The 24,851-nt window shown below is 38.0% G+C and overlaps 1 protein-coding gene across 1 annotated transcript in view; it reads right to left on the bottom strand.

Moving 5' to 3' along the window:
* Window positions 1-5,600: 5,600 nt before the first annotated feature.
* The window catches only part of WDR75 (WD repeat domain 75), a 34,662-nt gene continuing 15,411 nt past the window's right edge, over window positions 5,601-24,851 (bottom strand). The window contains exons 7-21 of the mRNA XM_043894478.1: window positions 22,923-23,042; window positions 22,394-22,482; window positions 18,270-18,428; window positions 17,329-17,388; window positions 17,123-17,238; window positions 15,885-16,060; window positions 14,587-14,744; window positions 13,935-14,115; window positions 12,978-13,072; window positions 11,732-11,827; window positions 10,973-11,142; window positions 10,421-10,480; window positions 7,583-7,732; window positions 7,138-7,229; window positions 5,601-6,857 (exon numbers count right to left, since the gene is read on the bottom strand). Coding sequence (XP_043750413.1) covers window positions 6,653-6,857; window positions 7,138-7,229; window positions 7,583-7,732; window positions 10,421-10,480; window positions 10,973-11,142; window positions 11,732-11,827; window positions 12,978-13,072; window positions 13,935-14,115; window positions 14,587-14,744; window positions 15,885-16,060; window positions 17,123-17,238; window positions 17,329-17,388; window positions 18,270-18,428; window positions 22,394-22,482; window positions 22,923-23,042 — 1,927 coding nt within the window. The 3' untranslated portion in view covers window positions 5,601-6,652. The remainder of the gene's footprint in view (window positions 6,858-7,137; window positions 7,230-7,582; window positions 7,733-10,420; window positions 10,481-10,972; window positions 11,143-11,731; window positions 11,828-12,977; window positions 13,073-13,934; window positions 14,116-14,586; window positions 14,745-15,884; window positions 16,061-17,122; window positions 17,239-17,328; window positions 17,389-18,269; window positions 18,429-22,393; window positions 22,483-22,922; window positions 23,043-24,851) is intronic.

Genomic DNA, 24,851 nt, shown 5'->3' on the forward strand with positions numbered 1-24,851 from the left:
CACTTGACTTCACATTCCAGGATGTCTGGCTCTAGGTGAATGATCACACCATCATGCTTATCTGGGTCATGAAGATCTTTTTTGTATAGTTTTTCTGTGTATTATTGCCACCTCTTCTTAATATTTTCTGCTTCTGTTAGGTCCATACCATTTCTGTCCTTTATTGTGCCCATCTTTGCATGAAATGTTCCCTCGGTATCTCTAATTTTCTTGAAGAGATTTCTAGTCTTTCCCATTCTATTGTTTTCCTCAATTTCTTTGCACTGATCACTGAGGAGGGCTTTCTTATCTCTCCTTGCTATTCTTTGGAACTCTGCATTCAAATGGGAATATCTTTCCTTTTCTCCTTTGCCTTTCGCTTCTTTTCTATTCACATCTAGTTGTAATGCCTCCTCAGATAACCATTTTGCTCTTTTGCATTTCTTTCTCCTGGGAATGGTCTTGATCTCTGCCTCCTGTATAATGTCATGAACCTCCATCCATAGTTCTTCAGGCACTCTATCAGATCTAATCCCTTGAATCTATATGTCACTTCCACTGTATAATCATAAGGGATTATAATCATAAGGTCATACCTGATTTAGGTTTAGTGGATTCCCCTACTTTCTTCAATATAAGTCTGAATTTGGCAATAACAGAATGATCTCTGTTCACTTCCAAGGCAAACCATTCAATATCACAGTAATCCAAGTCTATGGCCCGACCAGTAATGCTAGAGAAGCTGAAGTTGAACGGTTCTATGAAGACCTACAAGTGCTTCTAGACCTAACACCCAAAAAAGACATCCTTTTCATTATAGGGGACTGGAATGCAAAAGTAGGAAGTCAAGAAATACCTAGAGTAACAGGCAAATTTGGCCTTGGAGTACAGAATGAAACCGGGCAAAGGCTATAGAGTTTTGCCAAGAGAACACACTGGTCATAGCAAACACCCTCTTCCAACAACACAAGAGAAGACTCTACATATAGACATCACCAGATGGTCAATACCGAAATCAGATTGATTATATTCTTTGCAGCAAAAGATGGAGAAGCTCTATAGTCAGCAAAAACAAGACCAGGAGCTGACTGTGGTTCAGATCATGAACTCCTTATTGCCAAATTCAGCAATCCTCATATCAGACAAACTAGACCTTAAAATAAATATTATCAGAGATAATGAAGGACAGTACATAATGATCAAGGGATCATTCCAAGGGGAAGACAGTTGTAAATATCTATGGACCCAACATACTAGCACCTCAATACATAAGAAACACTAACAGACATAAAAGGAGAAACTGACAGTAACACAATAATAGTAAGACGCTTTAACACCCCACTCACACCAATGGACAGTTCATCAAAACAAGAAAATTAATTAATAACCATAAGTCTCAAATGATACATTAGATGAGATGAATCTCGTTGGTATCTTCAGGACATTCCATCCAAATGCAGGATACACCTTCTTCTCAAGTGCACATGGAACATTCTTCATGATAGACCACATCTTAGGTCACAAATCAAACCTCAGTAAATTTAAGAAAATTGAAATTGTGTCAAGCATCTTCTCTGACCACAACAAGAAAAAAACTGTAAGAAACACAAACACATGGAGATTAAACAATACATTTCTAAATAACCAACAGGTTACTGAAGAAATCAAAAGGGAAATAAAAAAATCTAGAAAAATGACAATGAAAACACGACAACTCAAAACCTATGGGATGCAGCAAAAGCAGGTCTATGAGGGAAGTTTATAGCAATACACTCCCACCTAAGAAACAAGGAAAAACATTAAATAGACAAACTAACTTCATACCTAAAACAACTGGAAAAAGAAGAACCAAAAAAATCCCAAAATTAGTAGAAGGAAAGACATCATAAAGATCCGAGCAAAAGTATCTGAAAAAGAAATAAAATAATAGTAAAGATAAATAAAACTAAAAGCTGGTTCTTTGAGAAGATAAACAGAATTGATAAACCTTTAGCCAGACTAATGAAGAAAAAAAGAGAGGAGATAATCAAATCAATAAAATTAGAAATGAAAAAGGAGAGGTTACAACAGATAGTGCAGAAATACAAAGGATTATAAGAGACTATTTTGAACAACTATATGGCAATAAAATGGATAACCTGGAAAAAATGGACAGATTCTTAGAGAAGTTCAATCTTCCAAGACTGAACCAAGAAGAAATAGAAATCATGAACAACCCAATTACAAGCACTGAAATTGAAGCTGTGATCAAAAATCTCACAAAAAACAAAAGCCCAGAACCAGATGGCATCACAGGAGAATTCTAGCAAACATTTAGAGAAGAGCTAATGCCTATCCTTCTAAAACGCTTTCAAAAAATTTCAGAGGAAGGAACACTTCCAAATTCACTTTATGAGGCCACTATCACCCTGATACCTAAACCAGATAAAGACAACACGAAAAAAGAAAATTACAGGCCAATATCACTGATGAACATAGATGCAAAATCCTCAACAAAATTTCAGCAAACAGAATTCAGCAACATATCAAAAAGCTCATACCCCATGATCAAGTTGGGTTTACTCCAGGAATGCAAGGATTCTTCAAAATACAGAAATCAGTCAATGTGATAACCATTATTAACAAATTGAAAGATAAAAACTGTATGATCATCTCTATAGATGCAGAAAGTCTTTGACAAAATTCAGCACCCATTTGATTAAAACTCTTCAAAAAACAGGCACAGAAGGAACCTACCTCAACATAGTAAAGGCCATAGATGATAAGCCTACAGCAAACATTATTCTCAATGGCGAAAAACTGAAAGCACTCCCCCTAAGATCAGGAACAAGACAAGGGTGTCCACTTTCACCACTATTATTCAACATAGTTCTGGAAGTCCTAGCTACAGCAATTAGAGAAGAAAAAGAAATAAAAGGAATCCAGATCAGAAAAGAAGTAAAGCTCTCACTGTTTGCAGATGACATGATACTGTACATTAAAAAAAACCCTACAGATAGTATCAGAAAATTACTAGAGCTAATCAGTGAATTTAGCAAAGCTGCAGGATACAAAATCAATACACAGAAATCACTTGCATTTTTATATACTATGAAGAATCAGAAAGAGAAATTAAGGAATCAATCCCATTCACCATGGGAACAAAGAGAATTACATATTTAGGAATAAACTTAAGTAAGGAGACAATAGAACTGTACACAGAAAAGTATAAGACACAAATGAAGGAAATCAAAGATGACATAAACAGATGGAGAGATATTCCATGTTCCTGGGTAGGAAAAATCAATATTGTGAAAATGACTATACTATCAAATGCAATCTACAGATTCAATGCGATCCCTATCAAATTACTAATGGCATTTTTCACAGAACTATAACAAAAGATTTCACAATTCATATGGAAACACAAAAGACCAAGCCAAAGCAGCCTTGAGAAAGAAGAATGGTGCTGGAGGAATCAACCTTCCTGACTTCAGATTATACTACAAAGCTACATTCATCAAGGCAGTATGGTACTGCCACAAAACAGAAATACAGACCAATGGAACAAGATAGAAATCCCAGAAATAAACCCATGCACCTATGGGTAGTTTATTTTTGAGAAAGGAGGCAAGAATATACAATGGGGCAACGACAACCTCTTCAATAAATGGTGCTGGGAAAACTAGACAGCTACATGTAAAAGACTGGAGAAGGGCATGGCAACCCACTCCAGTATTTTTGCCTGGAGAATCCCATGGACAGAGGAGCCTGGTGGGCTACAGTCCATGGGGTTGCAAAGAGTCAGACACAACTGAAGTGACGTAGCACGCACACATGCACTTGTAAAAGAATGAAATTAGAACACTTCCTAACACCACACACAAAGATAAACTCAAAATGGATTAAAGACCTAAATGTGAGACCAGAAACTATAAAACTCTTGGAGGAAAACATAGGCAGAATACTCTCCGACATAAATCACAGCAGGATCCTCTTTGGCCCACCTCCTAGAGTAACGGAAATAAAAACAAAAGTAAACAAGTGGGACTTGATTAAACTTAAAAGCTTTTGCACAGCAAAGGAAACCATAAGCAAGGTGAAAAGACAACCCTCAGAATGGGAGGAAATGATAGCAAATGAAACAACTGACAAAGGATTAATTTTAAAAATATACAAGCAGCTCATACAATTCAATGCCAGAAAAACAAACAACCCAATCAAAAAGTGGGAAAAAGATCTAAACAGATTCTCCAAAGAAGACATACAGATGACTAACAAACACATGAAAGATGCTAACACCACTCATTATTAGAGGAATACAAAACCACAGTGAGCTATCACCTCACACCGGTCAGAATGGCCCTCATCAAAAAGTCTACAAATAAATGCTGGAGAGGGTGTGGAGAGAGGGGAACGCTCTTGCACTGTTGGTGGGAATGTAAATTGATACAGCCACTATGGAAGACGGTATGGAGATTCCTTAAAAAAAACAGGAATAAAAGCGCCAAATGACCCAGCAATCGTACTCCTAGGCATATACCCTGAGGAAACTAAAATTTAAAAAGACTCATGTATCACATTGTTCACTGCAGCACTGTTTACAATAGCTAGAACATGGAAGCAACCTAGATGTCCATTGACAGATGAATGGATAAAGAAGCTGTGGTACATATACACAATGGAATATTACTCCCATAAAAAGGAACACATTTGAGTCAGTTCTGATGTGGTAGATGAACCTAGAACCTATTATACAGAGTGAAGTGAGTCAGAAAGAAAGAAATAGTATTATAATGCATATATATGTAATCTAGAACAATGCTGGTGAAGAATTTATTTATAGGGCAGCAACAGAGAAACAGACACAGAGGCCAGACTTATGGACACGGGAGAGGGGAGGAGAGGGTGAGATGTGTGGAAAGAGTAACTTACATTACCGTATGTAAAATAGCCAACGGGAATTTGCTGTACAGCTCAGGAAACTCAAACAGGGGCTCTGTATCAATCTCGAGGAGTGGGATGGGAGGGAGGTGGGAGGGAGGTTCAAAAGGGAGGGGATGTATGTTTACCTATGGCTGATTCATGTTGAGGTATGACAGAAAACAAAATTCTATAAAGTAATTATCCTTCAATAAAAAATATTAAAAAGGAAAAAAAGAATGTAATAAGTTAAAGCATAAAAAAAAGACTTACAATGCTAATTTTTAAAAATAAAATAAACATTCGCCTGAATCTTGAAAGCCACATTCACTTGGAACAGAGATCAGAAGAGAAAATAGAGCAGAGGCTCCAAGGGAGTGAATGGCTAAGAGCAAAATGTTCAAGGATACTCCATTTCCTATGTTCTTTCCTAGTAGCTCCTTGGCCAGAGACCTCAGTTCTGCCATCTTCTGACTAGAAAAAATGATGTATTCAATGAAGCTAATGAATTAAGTGAGAGAAAAAATTAAGAAAATATAAAGGCAATTTTAAGATCACAAGCTATACCCTCAAGAAGTTGAACTGAACCTCAAAATAGAACTTTCAACAAAATTACAAGATGATAAGTGCAGGGATCAAATCTGTAATCATTTTCCACAACCCTATCTGAAAAGAACTGAGCAAGGGACACTGTGTGACAAGAGAAAAAAAGATCCCTAATTGTTCTGCTTTGTATGAATTTATTCAACAGTGTTTACCATCCAGGAAAACCAACAAAATGACCAAATAACTGGAGAGGCCATAAAGAGACATGAAGGGACGTTAAATGTGCTGTTTTAACCACCATAGTAGATAGTCAGTAGAAGACACTCTCTAAGTTTATAAACCATATAGATGTTTAAGTGTATTATAAAAATTTAAAAGGGTACTTTCAATGAGTACCAATATAAAAGTGTAAACTCCCAAAATAGTAGAAACAGAATCTAAAGAAATAAAAATATTAAAAAATAGCCACTTATAGCAATTTTTGAACATTCCCTGAGATGTGCGCCTATGATGTGTACACTTGTTTTTGCATTACCTTTTTAATATAGATTTTATAGAGGAGTATCATTGAATTGGAAAACTCCAAAGTGATTATTATGTGACTCAGTAGACACAGTAACAGAGTAACACTAGCTCTTCTTATTGGCTCTAAGGCTGTCATGAAAACCGTATTTACTAGTAGACACCTTCTCTGAAAGGTATGGAATCAGATGATGTGCATTTAGAATTTTTCAGATTTTAGGCAGCTTGTATTATATAACATCCACAGTGAAATCTGTGAAATACTACCATAATCAAATCATTTCCCTAAATTTCTCTATGAGAAATATACAAGAGTGATGAATCAAGACTGTCGAGAATCTCACATCAGTTCAAGTCATACTTGGCCACCAAATAAATTCTGAAATTAAAACACTATCTACAAAACCTTAAAAAAACTTTTTATATCTCCAAATTGCAGATAAAGGGACTTATGCTGTACAAGTTCAACTTGCAGCTCTCCTTTAAGGCTGATAGGGGAAATGAGATGATGATGTATATGGCAACTGTAAAATATGATGTAAACACACTTCATATTACCAGTTACTTAAGAGTAAAGCCTGTTAGTATTTAACATCTCAAGAACAGAAATAACATTTAAATAGATTTGGGGAGTATCGACATACAATGGAAACAAATCAAAACACAAACACAAAGTGCAAAACCCTCCCCTACCCTCCAAGGCTCAGAGAGCAGCTATCCAGCTGTAGTCTACTTTCCTAAATTTTTTCAGTTCCTTTTCTTCTGATTTTGACAACTGATGTATAACGTCTTCTTCCAAATCTGTGTTATTTATATCCTGGATCTTTTCAGTGAAATTACTTTCTTCATCTGAATCATCACTTTCTTTTTCTTCTTCCATATCGACATCATCAGGATTTTCTTCAGCACTTTAACAATAACAGAATAAAATGTAATTACTATTGAAAAATATTTCTAAACAATAACTTTCTAATTTAAGATACTTATGAAAAAAATCATATGAACAAAATTAATGAAATTCTTGTTACTGATACACTTTTATTTTATTTATTTGACTTAGTAATTCTATACCCTGTAAATACAGGTTAAAGCTGAAAGAGAAACACAGGGAAAGAATATTCTGATCAATGCTATCACAAACCATCCTGTTTCTCAGAGTATCGGAACACATCTAATGAGCTGCCTTACCTCTTAGTCTCCTTAGACAGCAGCAGTGAGTTCACAAACAGGGAGCAGAGGAACGAAGCAGATGGCAGCACGTGGGCTGGAGTGCGAAGAAGCTGGAGTAAAGCAGAAAAACGGTTTCGTTTAAAAAGAGGAAACGCCAAGGCTTTTATCAACACCAGGCTGCTGATGAAAAACCAAAGAACCCCTACTTTTATGCAACAACCCCTTCTCCAACCCCATCAGAAATCCTAAATTTTATGCCATTTAGTTTGAGAATTAAAGTTGCACAATATACAAATCCAAAAAAATCCAAAATCCAAAAATTATTTGTTACAGATTTATTATACAAAAATTCCAACCTTAAAGTGCTTTACTGCATTTAACCCACGTCACATAGGTATAAACAATTAATTTATACTACTAGTTTCAGTATTATAATAAACTTACGTAACTAATAATTACTTACCTCACTAATTGCAGGTATGTTTTCTGTTAAGGGCAGCTGTACCAGCTCATTCTCCAGAGCTTCATTTAACTTGTCATTCTGCTGTTGCTGCCTGTGCTTTCCCAGTAAGAAATAAAATGGGGTTGTTGGAAGACTTTCTTCTGCTAGTAACTGTAAGGGTTAAAGGACAGGGAAATAGTTTCAATAAAAAAGGAGGAACTGCCTCTGATCCAATTACTACAGTAATAAATAACAGGGATGAGAGGAATTGTAGGTATTATCTTGTATGATTTTTTCACTTCACAAGTAAAGCAACTGAGACTAGTCCATTGACTCTGAGAAAAGCCAACAGCGGACACTTAGATGACAGAACAAAATGTACATCTACCACTACTTCTTCCCCCAGTCCTACAAAAATAGCAGCAAAGGGGTTTTCAAAAGGGCATAAATCTACAGTAATAAAGAAACTGGGTGAAGGGGAAAGTGGAAAGCAGGCTGAAGGTGGTAACTAACCCAGCAGACCCAAGAGAACAGGATTCTAAGCTGGTGGTGGAGGAAGCTACTTAAGAGCACCCCAATTTATGCTACGGTGGTGCTGGTTTAGTCACCAAGTCATGTCCAACTCTTGTGACCCCATGGACTGTTGCCTGCCAGGCTCCTCTGTCCATGGATTCTCCAGGCAAGAATACTGGAGTGGGTTGCCATTTCCTTCTCCAAATGCATGCTGTAGAATCTCACAGTGCTCAAGAACTGGTACTAATAGTACCTCTGAAAAAGGCTTAAAAAAAAAAAAGAAAGAAAACCAGTTAGCCTGGTTAAAGTCCATTTTGAGAGCTCTCAGATTTCCGTATCTCCTCCTCAGCCTCAGCAGAAGGCTGGCAGGATGTTCCTTGAAGAGCAAAGCAGCGTGTGTCTTTAGACTGGACAGCTTGGCGTGTGGAGGGGTGAGGGTGCACAGCTGAAGGCAGCTGTGGTCCACAGAGGGTGCTTCCCACAATGCTGGCAGTCAGGTGACATCTTTCAGGCAAGAACTTGGAAGAAGTTTTTCTGGGTAATAACGACCAGCCTAAGAGAAAAAGTTCTAAAAATGATGACTTCAGAGATTTTCTCCTAAAAGCTCAGTCAGCTAGTAGAGACCAGAGGTCAAGTTCCATCCAGGCGAACTGTCAAATGGTGATCTTGCTCACTTTTAATTCAAAGCAGACAACCAAGAATCATCAGACTCTGATGAAAATCTCCAAAACAGATTGAAAAGAAAAAAACCTAATGGAAACAAACCATACAAGAGAGAGGGGAAAAAAAGCCCCAAACATATATATATATATAAGATCAGATGAAAAACAAGAAGAAATCTCTCATACTATAAAAAACAGGGGAAAAAAAGAATCACTTTCTAAAATACTATGTATTTTACTTCATGTTTCTTATCTGTATCTTCCTATTAGACTGTAACACTACAAATTTAGAGACTTGACCCTTCCATTCACTGATACCCCAAATGTCTAGAGCACACAGTACTGATCAACAAAAAAATGCTGAACGAATTCAATGAATTTTCAGAGAAAACTAAGTCAGGTTACAGATAAAGTGTAACAGTATCTTCAAAGTTCTAAGACAAAATGATTTTCAACCTAGAATTCTACATAACCAACCAATCAAATGGGAGAGAATAAAAACAAGTCCAAACCTGCAATTAGTCTTAAATTTACTTCCCATGCACCAACAGGGAGATATTTACCAAAGCAAAGGAGTAACCAGAGCAAGAGATAAACCACAGGATCTACTACGGCAGAGGTGACTGAACCCCAGAAGAGCAGCAAATGCAGATCCTAAGACGACTGCTGGGCAGCAGGTTTTCGGTTTATAACAGGGCAGTCAGTGCAGAATAAAGCAGGCCAGAGGCTCCTGAAAATATTTCTTCAAGGCTCAGAATACCTAATATGAAAACCATGAGAGGACTTACACAACTAGGAATAGAGTTTGGTGGTGACTTAGGTGCCTGCAATGCAGGAGACCCAGGTTTGATCCCTGGGCTGGGACGATCCCTGGAGAAGGGAATGGCTGCCCACTCCAGTACTCTTGCCTGGAAAATTCCATGGACGGAGGAGCCTGGTGGGCTACGGTCCATGGGGTCGCAAAGAATTGGACGTGACTGAGCGACTAACACTCTCACTCTCACTAGATGAGAACAGGAAACCGAGCAAATGAAAAGATAAGCAATCATTAACTCCAGATAAAAGCAAAAGCAGCTGGTCACAAAAGGAAAAGCAACCTGTTTGTTACTGCATGGCCCAGTTATGAATTGTGTCAACATTTTTAAGGATGAACAGCCATCTAAGATAAATTTAAGATTTACCTACACTGGAAAGATTAGGGACAGAATGTATGTGGGTGTATGTTGTGTATTTGGGGGGAGAGGTGTGAAAGAAATTTCGACTTCAATAGATCACAACTAGAAAATACCAAATCTAATGCCTAGATCTGAAAAATCCAGAATTAGCAATATAAACATGTTTCTTAGAGACAGGGAGGTAAATAAAAACTTCAACTCAAAAGTTGAGAGTGAGTATCTTTGTGGATAATGGCACTTGGTGGTAAATTTCAAGTTTTCTCACAGAAGTCTCATAAAACTATTTGATTCTTTGGATCACAAGCATATATTACTGATATTACAAATTAAAACTACATTTTCGAAGACCACTATGACATCAAATGAAGCAAGTAGTTTCTAATTATATAATTTAAAACTCCACTTCAGGGCAGGTAAAACATTTTTGTCATAGCCGAGTTCTGAAAGATAACCTTAACTTTGCAGGGAGGCAATGTGCATGATCTGAGCTACAAGTGAGCAGAACGTACCTGTCTGCTTGTGGGTGTGAGTTTCTCTTCTGGAGACTGTGTACTGAACGTCAATAAACTCTGAAAAGAGAGGTCAATTCATGATGCAAAATACAAACTGTAGATATTAAAGTTAGAAAAAGATGTCAACCTTTCCTGCTGATATATATATATATATGCTCACAGAAAATGTATTTAGTAACTGCTGTGACAGTTGTAAGATGGTTCTGAAAGATCATATATTAAAAAAAAAAAATCAACTGATGGATCTAATTTAAGCCACTGATTTCTTTATGGTAAATCAAATAAAAAAGTTTAAAAAAGGCCATTCTAACAAATACAATTCAAAATACTCTATCTTTTAGATCATATCTTTTTACTGTCACGGAATGAATGAATACAAGAAAGAGCCTTAAAGGTGGGGGCTAATATAGTCCCACCAGTAATACGACTGTATTGCGCATATTAGATGATGTGGCAGTGGGTTGAGGTGGGTAGGGAAAGAAGGGGTAATCCTTAATAAAACTATTTCACACACACTAAATGACCACCTTTTCTGAGGTGGATGGTTACCTGTGATTTTGTTAGGAAGTAAAACTGGGATCTGTTGAGCCACTGGTAAGCTTCTGAGGTGAATGATTCAGGAACATCTCGGGGAACAAACACTCCCCACAAGACTTCCTCTCTGCAGATATTCTTTTGAATATACAATGGCCTTGGCTCGCTAGGTTTAAATACAAACACTAGAGGAAAAAAAAACAGACAATAACATTTTGCCTGCAAAGGTTAGTTCTAGTCTCAGACTGGAGGACCACACTCACCCTGGGACTTACCCCATGGAGTAAATGACCCAGGCCATGATTATTTTAGGCTTTGATTCAACAAGTATCTATGTGATGCCTACTATGTGTCAAGCAGGTTAGGAACGAGGGCTTTGGAGATGAAAAAGAGAGAGAAAAACTCCTATTTCTGAGAGCAGAGCCAACTGCAAAAAACAGACACCAAGACCCTACACAAGTACTTTTGTCTTAAGCTCTAGAACAGAGATCGGTGAAGCTTCAAGGTCACAGAGAAGGAACGATTAAAGCTCCCTGGGGCGTGGGGGCTGGTTTCAAAATCCTTCAGAGGCGAAACCTCTCTTGGATTTTGAAGACTGAGCAGGAGATGACATGCTGAAAAACAAGGGACGTCTTCAAGCTGGAACTCAAGGAAGAGCAGGGGTCAGGCAAGTGTTTTCTGATCCGCAATTAAGTTTAGCTCACATTACATGAAAGATGTTAAAAAGAAAATTTAGGTAACAGTTTTCTTCTGTCAAAGAATGTGTGTACTTACAGTCTGAACCCACAGAAGACTGAGCGACTGCAGCAATATTCTCTGAATTGGGATCAGGTTCCATAACTCTCACATTTAATTTCGTACTCCATTCCACTGGGGGAAAAAGGGATTCAATTCTAAGAAGAGATTTACCAAAAGCTTTCTTAAAGTAGGTACTCAATATTTATTGGGACAATCAATTTTATTATTCTCAGGAAGAGGGATTTTATGCTTCCAGATTAATACACAGTCAACATACTGAAATTATCTGTGGAAATCTGCATTGAGACGAGGGGCAGGAAACAAAAAAACAGAGTCTTTCTTCCACATACAATGAAATGGTTATTATTTCAGTGCAACCATGGTCTGATGCTTTTCCACTACTGCTAAATGTGGGCAAAATGTTAACCAGAATAGTTGTAGAGAATATAAAAAAAGCTATAAACATTCATTACTAAGCAACCACCATGCCTTCCAAACATACTTGAATAAGTAAAATGCCAGAGTCCATGTTTGTTAGGAGGACTGTTAATAGGCTCCATTCAAATTTAATGCTGACAGGGGCACTGCAGGTTAATATGCATTATGAGTTAGAGAAACTTTCCACAAATTGTTGAGGATGGAGAATATGGAGGGCAGCAGTCACACACTGAAGACAGTGGGGAAAAAGCAAGGACAATGGAAGTTATTTGTTGAAAATTAGGCAATTTATAAACACAGCTGACTTTGAACAACATGGATTTGAACTGAGCAGATCTACACGTGTGTGCTCAGTCATGTCCACTCCTTGTGGCCCCATGGACTGCAAACCTGACAGGTTCCTCTGTCCATGGACTTTTCCAGGCCAGAGCACCGGAGCAGGGTACCATTTCCTACTTCAGGGAATAAACCTTCTTCCAGCGAACAGAGCTGAGTCTCTTGCATCTCCTGCGTTGGCAGGTGGGTTCTTTACCCTAGTGCCACCTGGGAAGCCCTTTATAAATACAGTGGACCCTTGAATAACACGAATTTGAACAGAGCGGGCACACATATATGTAGACTTTTAAAACAGCAAATGCAACAGCACTGTTCAATCCAAGGCTGGTTGAATCCACAGAGGGTTGTCTCTAAGTTATACATGAATTTTTGATTGGGTAGAGGGTCAATGACCCTAACTCCTGCATCACTCAAGAGTCAACTGTAATCAAAGTCTATTACTACAGGCATAGCACTCCAAATTTTCCTATGTGCTCTGATACCACTTTATAGCAAAAAAATATCTTACATGCACAACTGAGCAGATTCCAACAGCACAGAATGCCATTTTCAGAGACACCAAGAAGATACTTGGAACAAGTCAATCTCCCAAAGCAAAGGTGCCTAGATTAAAACAAGGAAGTTAACAATTTAGTTCTACCACACTCGGTTACAAAGGACTGCAGACTTCCCACCCTAAATTAAAACAAGGAAGGTAACAAGTTAGTTCTGCTATACTCAGTTACAAAGGACTGCTGACTTCTTGCTTTATATTAAAACAAGGAAGGTAACAAGTTAGTTCTACCATACTCAGTTGCAGATGCAGACTTTTAGATACACACACATGTTTTTGTTCATAATTATCCTGCAGAAAAAGGGGGTAAGGAGCACAAAAGGCTATTTTGTTTCTTTAGGAAAACAGATTTGATGACCAATTCTTTTCTAATATGCTGTACAGTATAGTAATTGGCACATATAGAGAACATGTATGTGAAACATACCAAGTTACTTAAAACCTTTTATGCTTTTTTTTGTGCCTCAAGAGGCAGGTTTGCAGTATGAATTGTGAAGTTTTATAAAGTAAATTCAGAATTAGATATGTTAGAAATTAGAAACAATTAGGCATTCTGTCCTCAAACGCTCAAGTGACCTGAAATAAAATGGAAGATATTATTATCAATTCCCTTGCCATTATTACAAATAATGAAGTTTGAGCATAACACTGCTTTTATGAAGATGAGAGAAACTGTCTGATCTACTGAGGCTCATGAGGCATGGCATCTACTGTTGCGTAGCACAACCAAGAAAACTAGTGCGCACGGCTCACAAACAGCGTTTCTTAGCCTCCCAGTGTTGTGGTGAGCTGCTGGCACCACTGGCACAGAGGATACCTTTGGAGAAAGCGTAAATTATTATTCACGTTTATGTAGACTTGTTTGAATTAAAAAAAATCCAGTAGTTTATACTCTCCCAATTATTTACCTACCTTATTTTCCCAGCTCGTTGACAAAATGTACATTTAAGTTCCCAAGTCTCTGAATCCCATATTGTAACTATTTCTTCAAAACTAACTGCTAGTAAGGAGCCATCTTCAGAGAAACAACAGTGGGTTGCTTGGTATTTATGATAGCTGCCCACAAAGTCACAGGTCCAGCCGACAGCCTTCTCTGCGGAAATGTAGAGCATAGACACAGTATAATGCTAGACAGTATTTTAGGGAATTTATTAGACACACATTAAAAAACAAGGAAACAACAAAACACTTTCCTCCCCCAAATTTAGTTACAAATTATTGACTGATATGAAATTTGCATCCCTTCCAAGAGACCTTGGCCTTCCTCTAGTGGAACAGTAAAGGGTGTAACTGCAAAAGGGAGTAACTTTTTTTTTTAAAACTCTTCCCTCATAGAATGGAGAATTAGCACACAATTAATCAAGAATGTCATAAAATAAGTAAAGATTTGGGAAAGAAGGAATGTAAAAATGTTATTTCTCAAATCATTTGAAATTAGGCAATGGTCTACAGAATTATAGCTGAAAAAATCCTCCCAGAATGGATATAATTTTCATGAGAGTTAAACATATCAATTCTTAAACTTGTAAACTACATATGCATATACTATATTTAAGCAACTTACTGTATATATCAGAATCATCTGTTAATATCCACACTTTGAAGTGACCATCTTTACTTGCTGTAACCAACGTGGAATTTTCAGATTTTTCTGCATTACAGAAACAGAGAGCTGTGATGTGGTCCTCATGTGGCATGTTAACCTTTGTATTAAGGACAAACCTAGTAGGAAGGAAACCAATTTATTTTTATATCAGGACAATACGATATACTATCATTGAGTATTAAGAATTCCTTACAAGTTGCACATTTTCCAACAGAATCTTTAAGAATAGGCAACTTATATATTACCACCCAGAATGACCAACAATTGAGTGCTCTGTCACTAACAGCCAAAAGACGCAGAGAGTCCCAGCACATTACCTCTGGCCTCGTGTAACTTACATTAACACAGATGATTACGTAGTGTCAACTTACTGGTACAGAATGAGTATAAAATAGGGGTCTGTCAAAACATGATACTTGAAAGGTTACTACACTGAAGTACAGGAAAACTGTAGAACACATGTCCTCACTATTTTGGAAAAAAAGCAAAAAAGGAAACGGCTATAAAGCACCTCCTTGTGGCAAGAAGGTACAGAAACAACACTACTATCTCAAACTGCCCTGGCCGGTATTTAGTAAGTCACCCAAACTACCTCCCAAAGTTTCTGCCTCGACACAACACTGGTGTGAATGAAAGGAGCTCATGCTAGCACTGTTTTCCGGACTATCAGGGCAGTGGTCCTGTCGGGCTGACAGATCTTTAAAAAGTCCAGGTTATGAGAGTGGTATGGAGGGACTGTTTCCTCACCTGTAAAATGCATCAACAGGCTTCTCCTGTGAAGATTCAGAAGATCACTGGCACAGAGCACTGAGCCTGGTTCTTGACAAGCAAGGACTTGATAAACAGCTATTACAGCCATACTGCGAGAAACTAGTGGGTTCCTTATCTTGTCGAAACTACAGCACACCACACTTCCACCACCTACACTGTCATTTTTCCCAAAGAAGGTAGTATAACATCAGTAAGAGAGCCAAGGGACAGACAGCTGCATTCTAGTCCTGGATCTGCCTGCATCAGGTGTGTCCTGGGGGCTGTCACTTCTCCATGTTTCCTCCTGCATGCAATGAGGTGACTCATACCGTGGAGGACACCACTGCTTTCTCAGAGCAGAAAGCTGAAAGGCTGTATTAGAGGAGTAACACTTCCTTCATTTCTCTTAATATAAATGTATCAGAAAGACCAATAATCAAAACCACAATCTGGAAAGTCAAATAATTTTCTGTTCTGAAATTAAACAGCTATATAGGTAATATTACCCTTGTGTTTTCTTATTATACATCCACAGTTTCATTTGCAATTCAAGTTCAGTTTCCTTTTCTTGACGTTGCTCCACCGTTGCAAGCCAATTACCATAGCAGCCAAATGCAGCCTTTGTTAGCTCAATTTGGATCAGACCAGAATCATTGATATATTCTTGCTGTATAATATCTAACTGGTGGGTTAAAAAAAAAAAATCAAAAATTTTTATTAATGTAAATATGTAAATGTTAAAGCATTCAAGGAATATTAATTAACCACATCAGAGATACCTTCTGGAATCTACAGTAACAGGCTTTTAGACAAAAATGAACTAACCATTACTTATGGTGATCAAAAATGCCAATAAAAAATGAAGCATATTATATAACATAAATTCAGTGGTGATAATTTTTCAATGATCTTGAATTTTAGTAATGATTATGCTCCATTTATAGATCTTAGAACAAAATCTTAGATTACAGTAATGTTTTTCTTTTGTTTCAAATAGTTTTATATAAAATCTCTAGATTTCACATCACTAGAAACAAAGAGAGCAAAAATAAAACCTATAATTTTTAAGGAGTGAAAAAAGAACAATACTGTAAACAGACGAGCATTTATAATTGTTTCCTTTATTCTATTTCCTCATCTACATCTACTTACTAAAAATGTATTAAGTGTCTACTATTTCCAGGCATTGTATTAGAAATGTACAAACATCAGTAAGCTTTCTTTCTTTGAGAGGTTAAAAGGTGTTGGAGGGAAAGAGACAAAGTGTTTGAGAGGCTGTAATAGAAATCTATAAAGGGTACTGTGGGGCACAAAAGAAAAAGTGGAAAGTCTGGACTGCATTTATTAGGATTACAGAAAGTGTTCCTCTTTCATCTACACTGAATTTACCTTCAGTACGCACATACGACACTGTTTCGCCACAAAACACAGACATGTCTGTGTTGTCAGTCCACATACTCGCATATCCCACCCTTGTGACTCAAAGGTAGAGATGTGTCTAACAGTTAATTAGTGTTGTCTGAAACAATAAAATAAGAGCCTACACAACAGCGCTGACTGGCTTTTACAGGCAGACTTCACCTGCAACAGTGGCCTCATTAGGATCATGCTGTAAACAACTGACAATACAATGTTTAAATAACACAGGCACAGCATCTTAAGAAGTCACAAAAGTTACCTGACCCCAGTGGGTGCTATAAAACTTTCACTAGTTTTAAGATCAGTTAATGCATCAAAATCTTACATTGTATAACTGTTTATCACTTTGGAGGGAATAAAACTGCAGGTGGCCAGGTTTCCCATTCAGAACCAAAGCTTTAGTTCTTGGGTCAATCATCAAACCGGTAAAGATACTTCTGTCTGCAAAAGAAGTGATGAACAGTAGCTGAAATCAGAAAAATATTCACTTAAAAAAATGTACACCATTCCACAGCCAAAGGTCTGCTGTACCTTTCACTAGGCCTTGAATTACTGCAGACGCCTCAAGGTTTCGGTGGATGATTGTTATCTCTGTGGTAAGAACAAACAGTTAAACATACATGAGTCAAATTTCAAGGCAAAAAAAAGAAAAGAAAAACGTGAATTTATATTTTTCTGATATACACCAGAATACAAAAGACAACTGAGTTATGTTCTTGGGGTGTGATTGCAGAGTTAGGACTATAGTTTGTTATTTAACAGAAAAACTAGGGGTGGGATGAGGGCTTTTCATCCCACCTTTCAGTCCCTGTTGGAACCTCTAAGTTTTCTGCTGTGACTATGACTACATTGAAAATGTTAATTCAGAAACTTATTTGCCCCAAAAGAGATGGTTCCAGTTTACTTTGAAATGAATCACTGCACTAATGGGTTGCTCAGCCATGCTCTCTGTTGAAGGCAAACAAGGCAGTGGGCTATGGGATTCACATCTCAGCTGAGTTACAACAGGATGACTAAATGCTTTGGAGGACTCACAAGACTGTCTCCATTTCTGTCAAAATCCCACACTGAGATAACAGCTCTCACACTGAGATAATGGTTATACCACAGGAAAATCTCATAGCATTCTTACGAAAATGCCATTCTATTGTAAAAACACAAACGCCCATTTCAAAACCCTTCTTTTACTCCCCCAATCATTCCACATGAAAAAGATCTTTAAATGTAAGTGGCACAACAATAACCAAATACACTTAGCCCTACACTCTCATAAAAACAACTTTGGAAATGTAGGATTCTGGTGGCATCTAAGGGCAAGAAAAGGGTGGAGAAAAGATGAGAAATGGAAGAGAAAAAAGTGCTGGTTAAATCCTATGCTACTTAGTTTGCTATTTTCCATTCCCTACAGATGCTAGCTAATCTATGACATTACACAAAATCCTATTTGCTCATGACAACTCATTCAGACTTACTGTTATCGGAATGTGAAGTACAGAACAAATCCCCGGCTGGTGACACTGAGATGTGTTCAATGGTGGCTCCTAAGCGGGGCAGGAACTCCTTATTCTTCTCTGCTGCCTCACGCCACTCCACGAGGACAGACTCACGGCCCCCGCTCAGCAGGCTGCTGCCTTCTCATCCACCCAAAGAAACAAAAAAGACAGAGAAAAAATAGGAAGATACAATCAATGTTGTGATTTTTCCTATGTTAGAGAAATATTTTTAAAAATATGCAAACAAGTGTCTCTATATCTTTTAATACTCTTGGAAGACAAAAGATTTAAAGATCACTGATCCAGGGATTTTTTTTTTTCTTTTTGGTAATATGTGACTACTTTGTTGCTGACCAATTCTGTCAATAACCAGAAAAACTGGGTAACACAAACATCCTCCAGGCCCAAATGGCTTCACTAGTGAACTTTTCCAAACATTTAAGGAAGAAATAAACCAGTTTTACTCTCTTCCAGGTAACAAAAAAGAAAGAACACTTCCCAATTTGTTTTGAAGACCAGCATACTTCAGCACCAAAACTAGTACACTATTAAGAAAAGTGCAAGCCAATTTCTTAACAGGAAAAAACTACCAAATGAAACAGCAAGCTGAATCCAATGATACACTAAAAAGACAGGACATCACTGCAGGGTAAAGTTTATTGCAGCAATGTGAGGTTATTTTAACATTTGAAAAATAAACCAAGGTAATGAACTCTACTTAGAGAATAAAGGAAAAATAAATCATCAGTATTTTATTATAGATGCACAGAACGTAAATGACATTATTCTAGACCCATAATAAAAACTCAGTAACCAAGTAGTGAGACCTTTAAAATTTCACCAAAATACCTATAGAAAACCTACAAGTAATTTAGTGGTGAAATATTGAAAACCTTCCTCCTGTGTTGGGAACACCATACCACTTTTTATTCAACATTAACCTGAGGTCCTAGAGCACTGAAATAAGAAAGGCTTAAGGATCAGAATGAAGTAACAAATCAGATGCTAACAAGGTGGATGAACCTAGAATCCGTTATAGTTAAGTAAGTCAGAAAGAGAAAAACAAATATAGTACATTAACACACATATTTTTGGAACCTAGAAAAAGTGATATTGATGAGCTTACTTGCAAGGAAGGAAAGGAGATGCAGATGTAGATACGGAATGGACTTGTGGACACAGTAGGGGAGGGAGAGAGGGGGACGAATGCAGAAAGCAGCATCAGCATATACACACTATCGGGTGTGAGACGGACAGCGGTGAGAAGCTGTGAGTAGCACAGGGAGCCCAGCCTGGTGCTCTGTGATGACCTAGAGGGAGGGGATGGGGGCAGGGGAGGGAGGCTAGGGGAGGGAGGGATGTATGTGTAATCACACCTGATCTGCATTGTTGTATGGCAGAAACCAACACAACATTGTAAAAATTAAAAAAAAAAAAAGAAATTAACATGTGATACAGTATTATTAACTGAAGTACAGATTTTGTTCACATCTCACAAAATTTTACGCTAGTGTCCATTATTTGTTTTCATACCTTATTCAAGACTCTACATTGTATTTAATTGCACTGAGCAGTATCAGCTGCATACAAAAAATTCTGGTGAATTCTCTTTTCACTTTTATTCTATCACAAATATTTTGTAATTTTCCTTGTTATGGCATCTTAGATATATACTCCTCATTCAAAAGTGAACATTTAATTTCCAAACATACGGGATTTTTTAAAGCAGCTTTGCTATTCATTTCTCATTTAAAAGATTCTCTGCAATCACCCTCTGCGTTTTTTCAGTCCTCTAACTTTACTAGGCTTTCAATGGCCAAGTCAAAGATCTCTCTTGGTAAAGGTCACACTGCACTTGAAGAAAACATGTGGGTTATTTTCAAATATCTCTTGATATTGATCTCTAACATAATTCCACAGTAAAAAGAGAACAGACTGTGTAATATCAATACTTTATGACTAAAAAGTTTTGCACCTGGTCTTATGTCTGGATATATCTCCTAGTTTCTAGTCTATGGGAACTTGAATAAAATTTGTATCCTACTGTTGTGTGAAAACTGTATTAATCTTAATTACATCAAATTGGTTCACAGTGCTTTTCAGGTCTACTATATTCTTGTACTCCTCTGTACATTCATTATTTCTGAGAGTTTGATATTGAAACTTTAACTGAAAATCTTAATTTATCGACTTAGAAGTGACAATTGTAATATATATGGTGAAACTACATGTAACTTTGTTTTGTATTTTCCAGGTCTCCTGTAAATGTGCTATCTTATTTTCATAATTTAAAAAACAACAAAAATTAGATGCTCACAGACAACATGACTGGGTTCAAAGCAGAGCCAAAACAGTTTATATAGTTAATATTTGCCCTAACTTATAAACAGTTCTAAAAACTGTTTGCACAGACAACTAATTTCTTTCTTCAGTTAACTCTTATACATATTCAGGGTCAATTCTACCATTTCACTGACAACCATGTACTACATTACTTCTTGTTTACAAACATTCATGTGATTTAAAAAAATGACATCGAGAATTCAACTCTCTATCAGCCACGATGACCTGCAGTACCTCCGGTGTGAAAGCCCTGTTTCACAGGAGAGGCACTTGGTATTCGTTTCTTCTTTCTTTGAGTGCCAACTAATCTAACTATGCCTTCTCCCTAAACCCCACCTGAAAAGGCCGATCCTGAATGTTCCAGGGCTTAAGGATAAGTAAGGCCATCAAGAAAGCTATGACTAATAACTAACTTGATAGGAGGTGGGCAGGATGGCTAAGGACAACAAAAGAGAAAAGTCACAAGGACAATATTTATCAGTTGATCTTGGTCCTGCTTTGAGCAGGGACCACAGCGGAGAAAAACAAACTGCGTAGAAAGGGCAAAAGAAACCACCTTGGGTCAGGAAAGAATAAAGACCCTGCCTGGAACATTACAGATGCATATACACAAAATGCCACAAACACCCTCATCTGTACTCTGGGGGCTGGGGAGGGGGTGGGGTTAAAGATAGGACAGCCTATGTGATTCATCCACAGGGTTAACGCCCTCTTCGTTCTCCTTTTGTTCTTAGTTCCCGTATGTCACGGCCGGACTCCTGTTGTACTACTCTAAGAAAGTACTAGGCTGGGTCCCACCCTTCCACATACCACTCCCCAGCCCCCAAAATCAAAAGCACAAGTGGGCTGAGGGTACCTTCTACTTCCCAAGGCTCCAGGGAGTTAAACCCAAGCAACCCTGCAGGAATCCAGAGCACGCGGTGCTAAGACTTGTCCTGGCACCTCTAGGAAGACTGGCAGGAAGAAAGTCCACCTTCTCCAGGTACATCAACTTCTGAGGCATCTAGCACCCCTCCCCTGCATTGTTCGGAACCAGTCAAAATATGACGACATGATTTTCAGCACACAGGTGTAGGGATGCTAAAGTAATCAAAGGCAAAATATACCCCAAATTTCTATTGAAGGTCATCCTATTTCCAAAGGGGTATTTTTACTCATTACAGCCACTTTCATGCAGCTTAAATGGAACAAAGGACTGAATTAACCTCAAACAGTGAATGTGGTGATCTTATAGGTAAAAAAAGACTTTTGAACTAGATCTAGGTCCAAATCGAACTTACTAGCCATGTGACCTTTTCAGCAAGTTAGTTCTCAACTATAAAGCTCATTTATGGCATCTGTACCATGAGAATAAAGGTGCCTATTATTTTCGGAGTCAACGATTAAATGACATAATGGATGTGAAGCACCAGCAGTCACTTGCTCTTGATAAACTTTAGTTATACTCATGGACAACAAGCACCTGACAATGTGCACATGCATTAAAACAAAAAAGTAATATAATTTAAACAGGTGTGTATTAACAGGCGGCTTTATCACAGGTGTACACTTTGATACGCTGAAGGGCTTTGAAACCTTAAGCAAATGGTATTGTGCAATAAGCATTGTGCCAACTGTGCCTAAAACACGGGTAGTATGTAAGTGCTTAAAATTCACTTGGCCTAGGCAATTCTAAATCTTTCAGACTATAAATACAGTGAATTAAAACACTTGGTTCACACATTTCAAAACTTCATTTTAATTGTTAAATCTGCACTTACCTGTCACTGAAAAAGCCAAATCCATAACCAAATCATGATGCCAATGTAAACACGTATATGTGTATTTCTTTTCATCATCAAAATTCCTCCTGTTGGAGAAAACCAAAATTCTTAATTTGGTCAAAGGAGTATGTTTATCAAGCTCACTGGTTTTAACGTGCAAAAAGAACACTTTCTATTTCTAAACCAGTTACTTCTGCAAACAACAGGCCATCATAGTATCCTACGAGTTCAATATTCACTGTTGTTACTCTTTCCATTTTACTTAAAAGCTGACAAAAAGCTCTCTTATAAATAAAATGCACTTTTTTTTAACTCCTAGGCCAAGGGTGGAAATCTTAAAATAATAAGTCTGTGCAACGAAGAGTATAGTAATACAAGAAAGGGAGGACGCCAGCAAAACCTCATCTCTATTATCAGCTGCTGCTTTTCGGTTCTGTCCTTTCCCCTGTACCCAGGTATACCCCTGTTCTGCAGGACTAATCCAGAAGAAATAAATGACCGTCAAGCTCTTCAAGAGTGAACTGACCAAAGACGAATTTTGCCGTCCTTGTGACCAGTTGCTATGCAATCTTCCTTTGGGTGACAGGCTACACAGGTAAAGTTGTTCCTGGCGTGTTTCTTATTTCTTGATGATGATAAGGTAAACCTAGAAGAAAAAAATTTTACTTTGATTATTAAAGGCTTGGTGGGTGTGATATAGTTAGGTAGAAAGGAGGCCCATCCTTATCAAGCCAAACTGGTGAGCTCTCAGTATGCACTGAATATAAATGTACGATTTTTAAGAAAAACTGTGACCAGGAATCATGAATTGTGTCTTATAAACATTTATTATTACACAATATAAACTTCATGTGAATAACATTCTACCACAATAACTAATCTATGGAGGCCACTGAGAGTGAAGTAGAGAATAGACAGTCCTTTTCATGGTTTTCTACCTGGCCAAAGTTTGTTAAAATGTCGTGTTTAAGCTAAGTTTTCAGTATCACATATGGATAACCCTAAGAAATTATATCTGAGACAACTGGATAATCTGTTCAAAGATGTCAGGATCCTTATTATACTGCAAGGGAAAACAAATGTTAATCTTAAGGCAGGGTTAGAGGACAGCGTCATCTGAAGAGTGACTTCTCATGCTTAGCACTGCGTTGCTGTGTGGTGTGCGCAGTCCTGTCTGACTCTTCGCAATCCCACAGATTGTAGCCCAGCAGGCTCCTCTGTCCATGGGATTTTCCAGACAAGAATACTGGAGTGGGTTGCCATTTCCTTCTCCAGGGAAACTTCCCAATCCAAGGATCAAACCCACATCTCAAGTATCTCTTGCATTGGCGGACAGAGTCTTTACCAATGTGCCACCTGGGAAGTCCCACGCTTAGCACCAGCCTCTTTAAATATATTATCTCATTCATCCTTACACTCTATTCAGTTCAGTTGCTCAGTTGTGTCCGACTCTGCGACCCCATGGACTGCAGCACGCCAGGATTCTCTGTCCATCACCAACTCCTGGAGCTTACCCAACTCATGTCCATTGAGTTGGTGATGACATCCAACCATCTCATCCTTTGTTGTCCCCTTCTCCTCCCACATTCAATCTTTCCCAGCATCAGGGTCTTTTCCAATGAGTGAGTTCCTCACATCAGGTGGCCAAAGTATTGGAATTTCAGCTTCAACATCAGTCCTTCCAATGAATACTCAGGACTGACTTCCTTTAGGATTGACTGGTTCGATCTCCTTGCAGTCCAAGGGTCTCTTCAGAGTCTTCTCCAACACCACAGTCCAAAAGCATCAATTCTTCTGTGCTCAGCTTTCTTTATAGTCCAACTCTCACATCCATACAAGACTACTAGAAAAACCATGGCTTTGACTAGACGGACCTTTGTCGGCAAAGTACGTCTCTACTTTTAAATATGCCATCTAGATTGGTCACAGCTTTTCATCCAAGGAGCAAGTGTCTTTGAATTTCATGGCTGCAGCCACCATCTGCAGTGATTTTTGAGCCCCTAAAAATAAAGTCTGTCACTGTTTCCCCGTGTATCTGTCATGAAGTGATGGGACTAGATCCCATGATCTTGGTTTTCTGAATGATGAGTTTTAAGTCAACTTTTTCACTCTCCCCTTTCACTTTCATCAAGAGGCTGTTTAGTTTTTCTTTGCTTTCTGCCATAACGGTGGTGTCATCTGCATATCTGAGGTTACTGATAGTTCTCCCAGTAATCTTGATTCCAGCTTGTGCTTCATCTAGCCCAGCATTTCACATGATGTATTCTGCATATAAGTTAAATAAGCAGGGTGACAATATATAGCCTTGATGTACTCCTTTCCTGATTTGGAACCAGTTTGTTGTTCTATGTCCAATTCTAACTGTTGCTTCTTGACCTGCATACAGGTTTCTCAGGAGGCAGGTAAGGTGGTCTGGTATTCCCATCTTTTGAAGAATTTTCCACAGTTTGTTGTG

The sequence above is a fragment of the Cervus elaphus genome, chromosome 33 (assembly GCF_910594005.1).
Source record: "Cervus elaphus chromosome 33, mCerEla1.1, whole genome shotgun sequence".
NCBI classification, from domain to species: Eukaryota; Metazoa; Chordata; class Mammalia; order Artiodactyla; family Cervidae; genus Cervus; species Cervus elaphus.